The sequence below is a fragment of the Equus przewalskii genome, chromosome 3 (genome assembly GCF_037783145.1).
Source record: "Equus przewalskii isolate Varuska chromosome 3, EquPr2, whole genome shotgun sequence".
NCBI classification, from domain to species: domain Eukaryota; kingdom Metazoa; phylum Chordata; class Mammalia; order Perissodactyla; family Equidae; genus Equus; species Equus przewalskii.
The window spans coordinates 51,811,501-51,827,834 of NC_091833.1; the positions used below are offsets into that span (position 1 = coordinate 51,811,501).

At 38.5% G+C, this 16,334-nt stretch overlaps 1 protein-coding gene and 1 non-coding gene across 6 annotated transcripts in view; both read right to left on the reverse strand.

Annotated features, from left to right (window-relative positions):
• ARHGAP24 (Rho GTPase activating protein 24) overlaps positions 1-16,334 on the reverse strand; it is a 720,487-nt gene that overhangs the window by 385,122 nt on the left and 319,031 nt on the right. For all 5 annotated transcript variants that reach the window (XM_070614418.1, XM_070614421.1, XM_070614419.1 and 2 more), the window contains one exon: positions 5,404-5,600. In XM_070614418.1, coding sequence (XP_070470519.1) covers positions 5,404-5,580 — 177 coding nt within the window. In that variant the 5' untranslated portion in view covers positions 5,581-5,600. The remainder of the gene's footprint in view (positions 1-5,403; positions 5,601-16,334) is intronic.
• LOC139082693 (U6 spliceosomal RNA) lies at positions 13,965-14,069 on the reverse strand. The gene has a single exon (XR_011538902.1). It is a non-coding gene; the product is annotated as a U6 spliceosomal RNA (small nuclear RNA).

The following is a 16,334-nucleotide window of genomic DNA, read 5'->3' on the forward strand; positions in this document are numbered from 1 at the left end:
GATATATACCAATGAAGTTTCAAAAATTTGGCTACATACATCACTTTTCTGTTTTTTTTTGGTTTTCAGGCTTTTTTCAGAAACAATCAAAATCAACTTTACTTTTTAAATCTGTTCTGAATAAAATCTGTATCTGTATAAGTGCAGACACTAGAAAATGGTTTCTGGAGACAGTTTTGGCCTAGGAGGAACCAAAGTTTCTCCCATTTTAAAAATTACAGGACACTAAGGACTTTAGCTTGATTTATTTTAAATATAAAATAGTTCTATTTTGAGATAGACTTCTAATATATTGCCAGGAGAACCCTGGCTGAGGGCTGGAAAGTCTTATTTACAAATCAGGTAATGTTCCTGGAGAGAGGAGAACCTAAAGGCATTTTTGCCTTTTGTTCGAAAACAAAATACAAGAAAAGTGTCTGTGAGACTCTCTGTGTTCTCAAACTCGTGCAGGCTGCGGAATATCTGGAAGGCAAAGTGCAATGTGAATAAGAACACGAAACACCAACATTGGCTTCAAATAATTGAGTATATAATGCACTAAATCAAATAGATTAGGTTCCAGTAGAGATAAAAATTGATGGTACACGGAAGAAAAACCTAATTGGGAAAATTATATTCATTAAAATAGATTTCAACATATTAGATGTTACGGACAGAACTGGGCCCCCCAAAATTCACATATTGAAGCCCTAACCCTGCCCATATGACTGTATTTGGAGATGGGGCCTTTATGGAGCTAAAGTAAAATAACGTCACAATGGTGGGGCTAACCTGTCCCTATAAGAAGAGGAAGAGACACCAAAGCGCTCTCACTCTCCTGTGCACAAAGGAAAGGCCGTGTGAGGACACAGAGAGAAGGTCCCTCCTGTCTGCAAGCCAGGAAATCAGGCCTCACCAGAAACCAGCCCGGAGGCATCTTGATCTTGGACTTCCAGTCTCCGGAACTGTGAGAAAATACATTTCTGTTGTTTGAGCCCCCCAGTCTACAGTGTTTGTTATGGCACCCCAATCAGACTAGTACATTAGGAAATGGCTGCCGTTATTTTCCTCTACCAGGTAAATTTAGTTTTGCAGCTTGAGTAGGACAGGTGTTCTGGAAATAGCTTCCCATTGCCTACAAGAGAATCCAGTCTCTTTGTGCAACATACACACGCCTTTACGTTGTGGCCTCCCGCATCTCTCCAATCCCATTTCTTGCCATTTTGCCAGCCTCACAATATGGAGCTATCTATCAATGTCTAATTTATATCTAGACGTTCACAGAGACATCTATGTGGAGATGTGGAACTCCACATCCTTCCCCAGCTTTGAATTCATTTCCCCAGTTTATCTGCCTAGAAAACTCCCCAACCTTCAACACCCCAGGCTAGGGTCACCTCTTGCTTCTCCAGCTCCTCTAGACTGCCAGCACTCCCTCCTTGGCACTAATTGTATCCACATTTTCTAATCACTCAGCGCTTGCGCGGTAGGCTGTCCCAATTATAATTGTCCTTATATGTTTCCACCAACAAATGAGCAGTTTTTCATAGTAAGGATAATGATGGAGTTTGACTTTTTTTTATTGAGTTGAGGAAAAACTCAGTAAAAGTTTTACTAAAGTAATTGAGAACCGTTTTCTAGGACAGAAGGTGGACAAAATTTCAAGAGTTTCAATATTCTCATTTCAGAAATGCCTTCTAAGAGAGAGGAAAATAACTCCAGATTAAGTTTATGGAACATTTTTAGCTAGTGAGGAATGCTTAAAAGAGTGAATTTTTTCATTTCATTAGTGACATTTCCTCCACTTTATTGAACTGGCCCTCATCAAAATATATGAAAGCCAAGGGCATTTTTATGTTTGGAGTGCCTGTATTGAAAATTAAGAACCAAGAAGTACTACTGACTGAAAGCAAATCTAAAGAAAAGTGGAGGATTTGTGAGCAGGCAAAGGCAAAGCTGAAAGAGGGCCAGGCCTGGTAGCCTAGTGGTTAACTTCAGCGCCCTCTGCTTCAGCAGTCCGGGTTTTGTTTCCTGGTGTGGATCTACACCACTCGTCTGTCAGTGGTCATGCTGTGGGGGTGTCCCACATACAAAAAGAGGAAGATTGGCAGTGGATGTTAGCTCAGGGTGAATCTTCCTCAGCAAAAAAAAAAGGCAAAGCTGATGGCGTATTTTATGAGGAGCAAGGAATCTGATTTTCTAGTTATCTGCTGCTCATTAACAATATCCTTTCGGTGATACACACATACATACATGCAAACACATACACACAAACACATACACATACTATTTATCTAGAAAATGAGGGGTTTTCTGACAACTGAATTTTTTCCAGTATTAATATTTTTCAAGATGTTCAGTTCTTTACTGACATGTTTAATTTGTTGAAAGTTATTCTATAATATATCATCACAGGATTATTTAATGTAGCTTAAATCTCATTGTTTTAAATACAGATTATAAACTTGATATATGAACTTGAGAATAGTCAATACTACTCACAGCACCTGATCCTGCCCCCTGCCCCCAGCCATAGATATCTTTCATTGACTCACTCACTAACTCAGCCAAAAATAAGCTTTAGGGGCTGGCCCCGTAGCCTAGTGGCTAAGTCTAGCGTGCTCTGCTTTGGTGGCCTGGGTTCAGTTCCCGGGCATGGACCTATACTGCTCTGTTAGCAGCCATGCTGTGGTGGCACCCAAATGCAAAGCAGAGGAAGACTGGCAACAGAGATTAGCTCTGGGCTTATCTTCCTCAGCACAAAATAAGTAAATAAATAAATAAATCAGCTTTAGCACTTAGAATGTGCTGGGCGTTAACCCTCACTTAAAGAATCTACTTTAAAGTAAGGAAATCGTCCATTCACAGGCAAATATTTGTTCCTTTCAAATTTCTAAATGCCATCTGATATAGAAATTGCTGCTTTTTAATCTGATTCTATGTGCATGTGTTTAAATATCAGTGTAAAAGATTAAATTTAAAAAGCATAGTGTCAAAATGCCCGGTGCTTGAACTCCCATGAAAAAAGATCCATGAAAAAATGACAAATAATAATGCAACATTATTAATACCAAATTTTGACTGCTTTATGAATAGAAAGTCTTTAATAAATAATACATAGAAAAATTAAGAAATCTTTTTTTGGGAGAACAATGGTAGTCTATGTTTGGTTTGTATAAGAATTAGTACTTTCTTGTCAATATAACTCTATTTTGTTAATTTTAGTTGTAAGTCTACAAATACTGGTAACATACAGATATCAATATAATATAATATCTTAGAAATATTATGAATTAAAGTAATTTTCATTTTGAGGCAGATTTTCATTTGAATTAATCAGAAGTTTTTGCATACTCATTTATATTTCCAATTTTTTATCAAAAAAACCACATTGCACTGAATAGTATCTGTGACTGTGCAGACCTGAGAGATTGCATAGAGGAGCACAGCCAAGGCAATAGGACGCTATCCTCTTTGAACAGTTTAGGGCAGAGTTCAAGCTCCAGGGCATACCTCGAACTGAGGTTCATGTACACATTCTCTAACACCTGCAAGTTCTCAAATTTTAGAAACTCTGAGCCAGGGTTTCATCGGTTATATCCCTTCTTCATGACAAGAAGACATCCTGAGCTCACTGAAGAGTCAGAACGTTTGTTTGGTCTTCTTTCAGTTCTCCACTCATCAGCTCCTGAACATCTGTTTGGTCCCCTAATCCCCTGTTTAGGTCCCAGATCAGACCTCATTAATCATTTTAGTGGCACCCATTCTGCTTAACACCCCAGTCCATGTGAACTACGCCAGAATAAGAGTCCATAGGATAAAACATTGAATCTACTCATACTTTTCATATTTTATTCAATGTGTTCGCCCATATCAAAGTCCCCATGTTGGATCCCCTGTATTCTACATTTTTTTCACATTAATCTGATCTGTTTCTTTGATTTAGGTAAAAATGATTTTATGTTCAAGCTAATATCTTCATGTGAGCACTATATAGTATAAAACAAGGTGCAGTGAGAAAAGACCCCTGGAGTGTGAGATAAGAGGCAAAACACTCTACTGCTGTGCCTCTGATCTCTACACAATCTCAGTCACGCTGCTTCATATCTCTACACCACAACTTCGTCATCTGTAATGATAATTGCCACATTCCCCACTGCTTTGCTATGACGAATGCAATGACAGGTACAGAAACACACTATAACTGTCATGATACCAACACGGGATTTGTTTATGAAGTCAGACTTACCTAAAAGTGAACCATGGCACCACTGTCTAATGTTCACTAATGTATATTACACCTAAACCTTGGTTTCTTCATGCATACATGGGGATAATCTAGCTCACAGGATCATTTTAAGGATTCCATAAGATAATACATATAAATTCTTAATCTGATGCCTGGCCCTAGTAAATGCTCAAAAAATAGTGGTAACTCCAAAAATGACTGGAGTTTGTACTGTGTACTTCCATTGCTATTTTATGTAATCAATTAGACAAATGATAATTTTGTGAAATTATACCATCTGAGAAATTTATAATACTAAAGCAGAGCCCTGATCAAAATTCCTAATTAAGTTCTTGAACTTTAATAACACAAGGGAAACAGCCTCAAGAACATACTGTTAGGGATGTTTACGTAAACTTAGCCCTAAGATGTTTCTTCTCTCATTCATATATCCTACAGATGTAGATGAAGGAAAAATACAGAGAGGATGCCTCAGTTCACATCTCCTTTCATCAACTGACAAGCAATGATCACAGCTAAGAAAGCTTGTTGTAGTTAAAGGAAGAGATGGAGATTTTTCCTCTCTCTCATTGCAACTTACAGATTTGTGACTGAAAAATGATAAATAAATAAACAAATAAAAGACTAAGGAACCACAAAGAGACACAGAAGCTATTCCCGGAGGAGTATATTGTGCATGCTGGTGGGCTGCATCACCGTTGTTCGGTTTAGCATCACATCCACATTTTACGTGAGTTAAAGTGGAGAAGCCCCCAGACAATCGATACTGAAGGTGTCCCAGAAATCACTGCAAGTTGCGTCTACAGTCTTCCTTCAGCTCTGTGCTTTCAACTTATTTCTGAGGAAAGGAAAGATGTTTCGGCTACAATACATATCTTCTAGCAGATGTCCATTAAAGTTTTCTCATGAAGTAAGTTTGCCTGAGGGAAACAGACAATCGTTCCAGCTTCATAAAAATCAAAATTAACATTAGACAAGTATAATTTGCTTCTTGGTCTCAATTAGCAAGTTAATCATCTTGAACCAAAGTAAACAAGGAGAAAAAGTGTGAAAGATGCCAATGAACTGAAGAAAACCAGGAGACTGGGCTGGCCTCAGTCTCCGTCAGTTCTAGCAACCCCTTCTACTTCTTGGACTGCTTAGGCCCACAGTGCGTTTTGTTTTCTCCGACTTACCAAGGGCTTGGTTTCATCTTCATCTTTGAAATAATAGAGCTGGTCTCCCTTGAGTACAAACCAGCGGGTGTGCCACGTCTTCACAAAGCCTCCTTGCTTCCTCAGCCACCCACACTTCATGGCATTGCTCCGCCCCTGGCCTTGCTGGGCGAGCTCCGCAGAGTCACTGTTCTCCATTATCAAGCTGATGGACTTTCCTATTTAGCAAACAAACAAAAAAGGGAAGAATAAGGTGCTCTGATATATCCAATTTCCTCTTAAATCACCCCTGTCCCTTAAAAAAAGCAGGAAGAGAGAAAAACGCATAAACGCACTCACAAAATTTCCAGAAGCAAACCACAGACCTGACAACAAGACGCCTGGAGGAAACCTGGAGAGTTTGTTGCATCCTCCTTAAAGGAGCTAGTCAGCTGGGTGATAATAACCCTTTTTTCCTCAGTAGAACTAAACACTGAGAAAGTTCTAGAGGTAACGTATTAGGAAGCGATTTTTGAAAACAAACTAAAACAACCAACAAAAACATAATTCTCATGATAACGGGCCTCAGTGTCTGGTGGGCACTGATTGAGGCCTGCTTGTGCAGGCCTGTGATTATCTGAGCAAACGCTAGCCTGCCACATGTTAAAGTTTAAAGGGACTCTTTTAAAAACCTCAATGGAAGACATTTGTTTTACATATGTGAAGATCTCTCAAGATGTATTGGCCTTCCTTTCCCCCAAAAGTATCTCCTTGAGAGTTTCTTTGGCTAGTCAGGAATTAGTACAGCTGAAAAAGTTTAGGAAAAAAACAAAAAAACTCTGCTTGGCCAGCTGAGTTTCCTTCAGACGTTAGGAGTAAGTGGTATGCTCCAGTCAATTGCATGACGAAGACCATTTCTAGGTTTTATGTGTAGTACAAGGCCGTACACACTATACATAGCAAGAAAATGAGTTTATCACATAGAAAATACTAATCAACAGATGAGAAGCTAAACTTCCACAGTAAGGACAGAGGAGGTGGGCTTTCTGGGACAGCCAGGGACAGAGGGTTAAGAATAAAGAGATTTTCCTCTCCCAAAGGTTTCCTGCAAATTCTTGCTAATGTTTACCTTTAAGCACTTTCTCAGGAAGTGAGAAGTCCACTCTTAGCCTTGTGTCTGATGCAAGTATAAGGACACAGATTAATTAATAAAACATAGAATATTCCTGTTTTGGCTTATTCACGCACAAAGCTCTTATTTTAATATTTCTGATTGATTCCAGAAGACAAGCTGTCTTTCTGTTGTCTTTATTGTCACCACTAATTTTTCAATCAATTTTTATGTACACAATCGTAGTTATAAATTTGATCAAGTTTCAGCCATCAGCCCTGGGTTATTTATGTTTCTTCCTTGAAGGTAAAGGGTCAAACCTTCCAATGCTGGATCTTTAGCTTCTTTTAATTTAGTCCTGCCATTCCAGATGCAGGGATGAAGCAGAACTTTGCTTCTAATTACTTCTTTGTGTGTGTGTGTGTGTGTGTGTTGTGAGGAAGATCGGCCATGAGTTAACATCTGTTACCAATCTTCATCTTTTTGCTTGAGGAAGGTTGTCGCTGGGCTAACGTCTGTGCCAATCTTTATTTTATGTGGGATGCTGCCACAGTGTGGCATGATGAGCGGTGCTAGGTCCACGCCTGGGATCGGAACCTGCAAACCCTGGGCCACCGAAGCAAAGCGCAAGAAATTCACCACCACGCCACGGGGCTGGCCCCACTAATTACTTCTTATTTTGATAATTTCCAACATCTTCTCAGTAGTTTTGTCTCTTCCATTGGCATGCATTCCAATCTATCTCCATCCTTGCTCTTATCTTCATCTCCTTAAACTACTTTTAAGCTTCAAGTTAGTCACTTGCCTATCATGTCCCATTCAACATCCACTTTCTCCTTCTTATATTGAAACATCCTCCTAATTAACAGCCCTCATCTCTACAAAATGCCTTGAAACTTCCTTTGCTCCATAGGGCATTCTCCTAACAGTAATCACTTACTGCAGGAAGCCTTCTCCCACTGTGTGTGTGCATGTTCGTGCACAGATCAGATCATGCCTGATGCTTCAAGTTTGTTATGCCCTTAGAGCAGGAACTTTCATCTCTTTTCTTTCACAGTACTTGACCTAGTATAATAAGCCAAGTAAACTTCACTCTAAATGAACAATAAATGCTGTAATATAATTTAGATAATGTATGCTTATTTATACTACTGTAAATTATCATTTTTTTCCTCCTGGCATTTAAATTGTTCAAAACTACACGATTTGCTATTTCATCATCACTTATTTATTCTTTGACCAAATATCTTAACTTATAAAGTTGAATAAGACCTTAAAACAAACATTCCAGCATACACACACACACACAGGCACACACGCACACAAATCTAGAGTTCACCGCACAACAAATTCTTTCAGGGCCCCTCTTTTTTTCTTCTCATATTCAAGCTTTCTATTAAGTGTGAAAAATCCCCTCTAAAATGTTCAAGGTAATTAGCAACCTACTATCAATAATATAAAATTACAAGAGCCCAATTTCCCTTTTGTCTACCACTAATGCCTTAGTAAAAAATGTGTGCACATTATTACACGGTTTATGATTCTTCTTGCATACGTTGTTTGTAAGTCTGGCTGAAATCAATGACAGCGTTGCCCAGTGAACTACTCGCTATAATGCTTATGTTGTCATGGCTTCAGAATGCATCAGAAAGTGTTTAAATGATACTAATTGTAATAATTCATTAAAACAGAAATGAAAACAGATTGTATCCTATCCCCAAGGGAAAATAATACCACAACTAGTGCTGGATGAGTAAAATTAAGTTTTACTAAAATGACCATGATCTTTATAGAGGAGTCTTGATATTGCTGGAGAAATTGAATGGTTCAAATTCTATCTTTCACCTTTAAACTGAAGATGCTGGACTGGATCATTCCTAACTGCAGTCCCTTCTAGCACTCTGAAATCTATCATCTCTGTAATTCCATAAGCATCAGGACACAGGATATCTTCAATACTTAGGATAATGTCTGGCATATGGTGAAGCTCCATCAATGTTTGATGAATTAATCAATTTTGAATAGGTCTGGAGCTGGGTACCTAAAAGTCAACATGAGCTCCCTCCGAAACCTGATCCTGCCCAAAACCTGATCTTAGTAAACGGCACCATGAGACACCCATTTGTAAAAAGGAAAGAAAGAAAAGTGATCATCTTTAATTTCTGCCTCTCCCTCATCCTGAATATCAAATCCACCAATAAATTCATAAGATTATATATCCAAAAAGTATTTCAAATCCATTACAAGCCTATAATCCAAGCCACCATTATCTTAACTAGATCATTCTAATAGCCCTCCAACTGGGCTCACTGCCTCCATTTTTAACCACAAACACAAACACATGGGCATAAGCTCACACATATTTCATTCTCCACAAGCAGCCAAAGTGAGGTTTTAAAAATTTAAATAATTCTCTACATTCAAGTTTTTTTATTGGCTGTCAGTTGTACTTACTTTAAAATCTAGAGTCTTACCACGGCCTATAAGGCTCTGAATCACCTGGCACCTGTTTACGGATCTAACATAATCCCATGCCACCTCCTCCTCATTCCCCTCACACCAACACACACACATACTTAAAAGCTCCGATGCAAGCAACCACACCAGCCGACTTCAGTTCCGGAAACACTCAAGCTCCTTTGTGCCTTGAGTCTTGATACTTGCTGATCTCTGCCTAGAATGCTCCGCCTCATGCTCTCTGCATGGCCGACCCCTTCTCTCCTTTAAGTTTCAGCTGAAAATTTACCTCCTCCAACAAGCCTTTACTAACCACCCAGTGAATTAGCTCCTCTCTTGTTTTTAATCATTGAACTCTGTCCTGTCTTGCTGATGCTTCTCTAAATTGCTATTTTGTTAGCTGTTTATTGTCAATTACCTCTCCAGGAGACCACAAGCTTCATGAGGTCAAGGACATGCTTTTCCTCACCACAGTATACCTGGCGCCCTTACAAGTGCTTACTAGATGTTGAGTAAACATTTGCTGAATCAATGAATGAAGCTAGGTAACAACCAAAATAGAACTCCCACAAAGAATATTTTGGAGAGATTTTAAATTGCATTTAATGCCTTAAAGAAGATAGTAGACCTTAAGAATTTAACTTTTTTCCTTTGACATAGGGGATTTCAATTAGCATGAAAATTTTCTTAAACACAACGTCAAAATCATCAAACTTAAATGAACCTGAAACTGCCCTGTATGAAGAAATATAACATTCAAAACTTACACTTTTTAGCCATGACAGGAAATACATGCAATCAATTGTGGTTTAGTATGAAGAAAAATACAGTTAACTCAAATTCTCAAAGAATGGCTTAATCTCCACTGGGAAAGTATTTTCACTATGGTCAGGCCGTGGTAGCTGGGTGATACACAAGGTTACAAAATAGAACTATCAACATAAGCTTTTAGCAAATCAACATAACAATAATATAAATAAATGGCCACTCTAAACTAAAACAAAAATAGAATTGAGAAGGTAACTTGCATCTTCATATCAATCTTAAGAAAATTCTTAATGATGAGTACTGTACCATGCGAGTTTTAAAAAGTTCCCATCATTTGATGGACTCCTAGCTTTGAATTATTTTCCAGGGGTGGAAACTGGTTTGTACATCTACTCATATGGTTCTTTTTTGCAAACGGGCTAGGAACATAACAAACAGTATCATATGGTACAATCAGAGATGAAATTCATGCTCCTAAGAGAATTTTCCAAAAGTCAAACAGCCACACACATAGGTATTTATTTTTGTGACTTTGTTCCAACGAAGAATACCTAAACATGCAGACAGATAAACAAAATGTGTATAAATAGAATGCCATATGCCATAGAGTTGCAATGTGTTTGAATTTACCTACAGGACTACACAAGTTCAGCAAACACAAGAGAAACAAAGAAGGAGGGAGCTGGGGAGAAAGAGGAGAGAACAACTTCCATAGCATAAGCACTCTCACCGCAATGCCTCCATTACGGTCCATGAACTTACGCTCCCACGACGAGTGGGAGGTGTGTTCTCACAGTCAGTGTCAGTTCCCTCGGCCTCTGGGGGAGTGACTAGCTTGCTGTGCAAATGTGATATCCCAGAGTTTCAGAGTACACATGCATTCACACCACATGAGCCCTCAACACAAACAAACTACTCCAGTTGTTCAGTCAAAGAACAGTGGTCTGTTCTATTGCTAGAGAAGAAAACAAAAATAAAACTGGCAGAGTTGGTAAAATACTGCAATTTGTGAAAGATTTATGTGACTTTCAAGAGTAATTTTGTTCACATCCAATTGTCACCTTCTGTGTTGACATTAGAACCTAGCTCCTTTGTAAAATAAATGTGATTGCACTGTACACGATATATAACTACTGATAGCCAATATTTATCTGAATTCTAACCTTTCTTATTTAAAAAAAAAGAACCAAAACTTTGTTTTGCAGCTTTGCTAACATGCTGGATGGTCAGGCAGTAGTACGTTTATGGAGCTGTATGTCTAAATGCCAGCATACAGCCTTTCTCTAGGTAATGGTTCACACAACAACAACATACACAGGGAATGAGATAGCATATGTGCATGTTAGTATGCATATGTTTGTGTGTGTGTGTGCACACGTGCGTATGCATATGCATGTGTGTGTGTGTGTGTATGACAGACAGGAGTATATATACATTGTGTGTGCATTCTCCCCAGAAAAGAAAATCCTTAAAGGCAAAATGTTTGTTGAGATTCTTTTCTCATTTTTTAAATACTCAGTTCCATGCCACTGGAAGACATGTAAGTATATTCCTGCAGATCTGACATTCTTCGATGAAGCAAAGAAAACAAAAACGCTTCACCATACAGTGTTCACTGAACAACTCGATCACAGTATATTACAGTCAATCTATGAAGTTATAGGTTTGTTTTTATTTCTCTTACTTGCCATAACATTTCTTCAATAACTGTAATTGTTGACCCGAGGTAGAACTGAAAACTCTTTTAATATTCTAAATATTTAAATAATTTCAGGCTCCATCTCTCTCTCTCTCTCTCCCTCCCTCCCTCTCTCTCCCCCAAGCAGGCATCAAATAAAGGCCATATGAGCACAGCACGAAGGTGGCCATCTGCAAGGCAGGAAGAGGGCCTCAGCAGAACCCTGCCATGCTGGCACCCTCACCTCAGACTTGCAGCCTCCAGAAGTGCATCTCCAAGAAGCATCTGTTGTTTAAGCTACCCAGTCTGTGGTATTTTGTCACAGTAGCCAGAGCAGAGTAAGACAATGTACATTTACAAAAAACATATAAGAGGGGCTGGCCTTGTCACACAGTGGTTAAGTTTGGTGGCCCAGGTTCCTGGGTTTGGATCCTGGGTGGGGACCTACACCACTCATCAGCCATGCTGTGGTGGCAACCCACATACACAGCAGAGGAAAATTGAGACAGATGTTAGCTCATGGTTAATCTTCTTCAGCAAAAAACAACAACAACAAAACAACGCATAAGAAATTAAAGATTTAAATCTTAATACCTTGTTGTAAGGTGCTAACTAAAGAAAATGGATGGGCAAAACACAGTTCACTTTCTGTCCCTCACTTTCTAGCACACCACCTCTTCACTTGAAGAATGAGTCAAACCTGGTGCCTACAAGGGAATCAGCACTTTAGATCTGATATTGCAGAGGATCTAGTGGAGATGTTTTAGCTCCAAGATAAATTCCAGGAGCCTAAATGTGTCTTCAAGAAGCAAGTGACTTTCTTAAAGCACCTTGAAAGGGCTTTGGGTTTTCACATGGTTGTTCTCATTGCCTGGACTTCACGGTTAACTTCTACTCCTCCTTCAGCTCCTCCACAAAGGCTTCCCTGGTGCCACTGTCATCCCCTATCTGGACCTTCCCCATCCATGAGCTCCCATATCACTCTGGACATAAGCTTTATCACATGTGAGCCATATGCTTATAACTTTTCAGTTCTCCATACCATAACCCACCGAGGAAATGGGCTCCCTGGAACAGCCCAGACTAATTAGCATATACTGAATACTCAAAGGTTTGTTAAATAAATGTAAATGAATGAAGGAATTAATAAACGAACAAACGCATCAGTCAGCCTTTGGGGCCAACTAGAATTGACCCCATAGGCCTCATGGCTCCCCAGAGCACGGTGCAACATTCCTAAAACATTTGATGTTATTGGACACCAATGCAAGGACTTCCATCTAAATCTAACCCTCTAAGCTTTTAGTGGCTTAAAGCTAAACGGAACTTTAGAAACTACTGAGCAAAGAAAACTCCCATTTGTCTCACTGGTTGCTACTCTTAATCATAATTCAGGTTAAAAATAAAGAAACATTTTTTCTTAAAACTGAAGTGTTTAAGTGTGAAGTTAACAGGGGAATTGAATAAAGTACAACAGTCATGAATACAGTTTAAAATAGTCACCAGAAGAGCATCTCTGGGGGATCTTCAACAGCAGTAATTTTGTAAACGTGCAGTTATTTTCCTGAGGAAACACTAAATATCCTGTAGCTTGATTCATTTGAAATTAAATTGTCCAAAACATCAGAGAATAGACAATAATAGAAAATTGTGTATATGTTGGGATGGATCAAGAATGTCAATCTACATTTTATCTTTTAAGCGTCAATATTTCCATATTCATCAGGCAAAAAATTAAAATGACTTAATGGGATGAACGACCTAAAAAAAGTATTTAAGTATTCACTTTGTTTTTGTTGCATGTTTAACACCTCACACTTTGTAGAGAGAACTGCTCCCTCCTAAGGAGGCTTTAATTCAAAAGGGAGAAAAGTATTTTAATATACACTTAGATGTGTTCCCCACCATCACATCACTATCTGAGGGACAAGTTAAAAACAAGAACCCTCAGAATTCCCAGTGATGATAACCTAAGTAGAAACAAAATCAAATCAAAACGAATACTTTACCAGCGATGGGATTAAGAGAGAAATGACAGCTACATGGTAATTGTACTACTGCTCTTCAAACTCACGGCAGACATTATTAATTAATCACAGTTCTCTATCCTGCGGAACCTAGATACATCCCCAGATGCCTTCCCAGTACAACACTCTAGACAGTCACCATCAATCAATCACCTATGAAAAGGAGAGAGGGACTCTGTTACCTCGATTCTATAAACAAAGCAGGAACTGAAGGTATTCCTCTAACATAAAATAGAAACTCAGGTGCTCCCCAAGAGAGATGGCTATTTGAAATAGGAAGAGAAGAGAAAGTCACAATTTTTTTCCTTTTTTTTTTTTTACTGAAGTATAATTGACACAACGTTATATTAGTTTCAAGTGTAGGACATAATGATTTGATATTTGCATATATTGCAAAATGATCACCACGATAAATCCGGTTAACATCTGTCACCATACCTCAGTACAAAATTTTTTTCTTGTAATGGGAACTACCAAGACCCACTGGCTTAGCTACTTTCAAACATTCAACACAGTATTATTAACTATAGTCACCATGCTGTCCATTATATACATTATGTATGAAAATATAGAAGGCTTCACGAATTTGCATGTCATCCTAACGCAGGAGCCACACTAATCTTCCGCAATTTTCCAATTTTAGTACATGTGCTGCCGAACCAAGCATGAAAGTCAACTTCTCTTAATGGAAAGAACTAATAGCATGCTGAGAGCTCTAAGATGACAACTATCATTGCATCACATGGCCACAAAGAACAAAGAAAGCATATCTGAAGCAGGGAAAAGGATACAGGAGTTGGATGTCCCTTACTTTATATTAATTAATCCAATCTATGATGAGACCCTGAAAAATAGGATCAGAAAGCTGATTTTATAAACATCTCAATGTTTAAGCTTTTGTGTGTCTCTCTCTTCCTTCACTCATAGCATTAGTAAAACATAGTTTTGAAAAGCTGTTTCAAGGAACAAAGAAAAGAGGTTTGCCACACTTAAACCTGAAAAGTAAGGGGATTATAATATCCGAAGGATGGGGGAACAATGGCAGCAATGAAGGAGACCTTTTGTACACAATGGGAAGAGTGGGCAGAGTGAGGCTGAAGTAAGTAGAATGGTGAGAAAAACAGTCAGGCTTAGGTGGGGAGAGTGTTCCCAGCTGAGTCCTCCTCTCACGATAGGGAAATAACCCCTGGACCTATCATTTATAGAGTTCCTCCATCTCTGTCCACTGATGGTCATATTTTTAAGCTTAGATAAAAGCTTGTCTGAAAGAATACTTTTAATGTCAGATTCCTTCAGTGAGTCCAACCCAGGAAAATCAGACATTTTGTCAATTACATTATCATTTCAAGGCTTTCTATGGGGCCAGCTTTTAATTCAACCACGCTTCAAAGAAAATACTTTACAAGTAGGTAACTTTGGCTGAGACAGTCATTTGTCTACAATGAACTCTCAGGGTTTCTCCTTCAAATGCAAGCCTTAAGGTACTTAATGATTTCCAACAAGGACTGCTTCTTCGTCAGTTAATCCTGTGGGTTGAAGATCATCAGCCTTTCTTTATAAGCTCTGGAAAATTACTAGGCACTCTAAGTATATAAATCTCGTCTTAATCGCTGAACCACAATTGGTCTCCCAATGGTTTATTGTATTAAGGTACTGACAACACAATTTTTAAATTAGAATTATAGGAAAAGTGGGAGATGTCAAAGTGAAAAAAAATCTGAGTGCTATTCCACTTTACTCAGCATCATTCACGTTATGAAGGGCTTTGATGTGTTAAACTTTGATCTTTGATGAGGTGTCATTATTCTCATATAATTTGAACACATTTTAGTTCTCCAAAATATCTAATTTTAAATTCACACTTTAGTTTTAGATAAGCTGAATAGAAACCTAGCTTTACTATACCTGAATATATTTAATTAGCAGTTCAGTGAAAGATAAATAAATTCTATACATAAAAAGCCACTTTAAGAAAATAGCAAGTTTGGTGGGACCTATGTTATGTGGACTGTCCAGAAACCTCTATCTTTGGGGACCCCTCTCTTCCTCACGCCATAGTGTTTCAGTTGGTAGCACCGTCCCACTGCCACAGGGTGGGCCTGGACTTGATTGACACATGTCCTGAGCTCCCTAGCAACAGGACGGGCCCAGGGAGTGGGCACTTGACTGAAGCAGTACCAAATGGAGTCCTTCCTTAGGACAGCTATCGAGACACTAGAAAGACAGGCATCTGTGGCTGACAGCTTTCACCTCCCCTGCCCCAGAGAAGACAGCTGTCTGCAAAATGAAGCTACGCAGAGGCAAGCAGATGTGAGAGAAGAATGGATAGAGACCTGGAATATCCAGCCTAGTGAAAGCTCCTGAAGTCCTGGCCTTCGCGTATCTTCCTTTGATCCTGCAAGATATGTATTATCCTTCCAGCAAATAAATTCCAATTTACTTAATTTAGTTGGAGTTGGTTTTAATCACTTGCTACTCAAAAGAGTCTTTATTAATACAATGGAACGATATTTAATGAAAATATTTCTGGGAAAATTTTCTTTAAAATAATAAAAATCTAGGTTTATAATGCATAGAGTTCCCCCTATCTTACATCAGACACAAAAATAAATCCAAGATGGGTATTAGACCTAAATGTAAAAGCTAAAACTTCTAGAAGAAAACAGAGGAGAATAAATCACAACCTGGGGGAAGAAAGTGATTTTTTAAAAGAGATAAAGTAATAACCATAAAAATTAATAATTTAGACTTTATAAAAAGTAAAAACTTCTGCTCATCCAAAGATATCATTAAGGAAAAGCCACAGGCTATCAGAAAGTATTTGCAAAACATATATCTGTCAAAAGACCTGCATCCACAATATATAAAGGATTCCTACGACTCAATAACAAAAAGACAAAAAAACACAAAAACTAACTTAGAAAATGGGAAA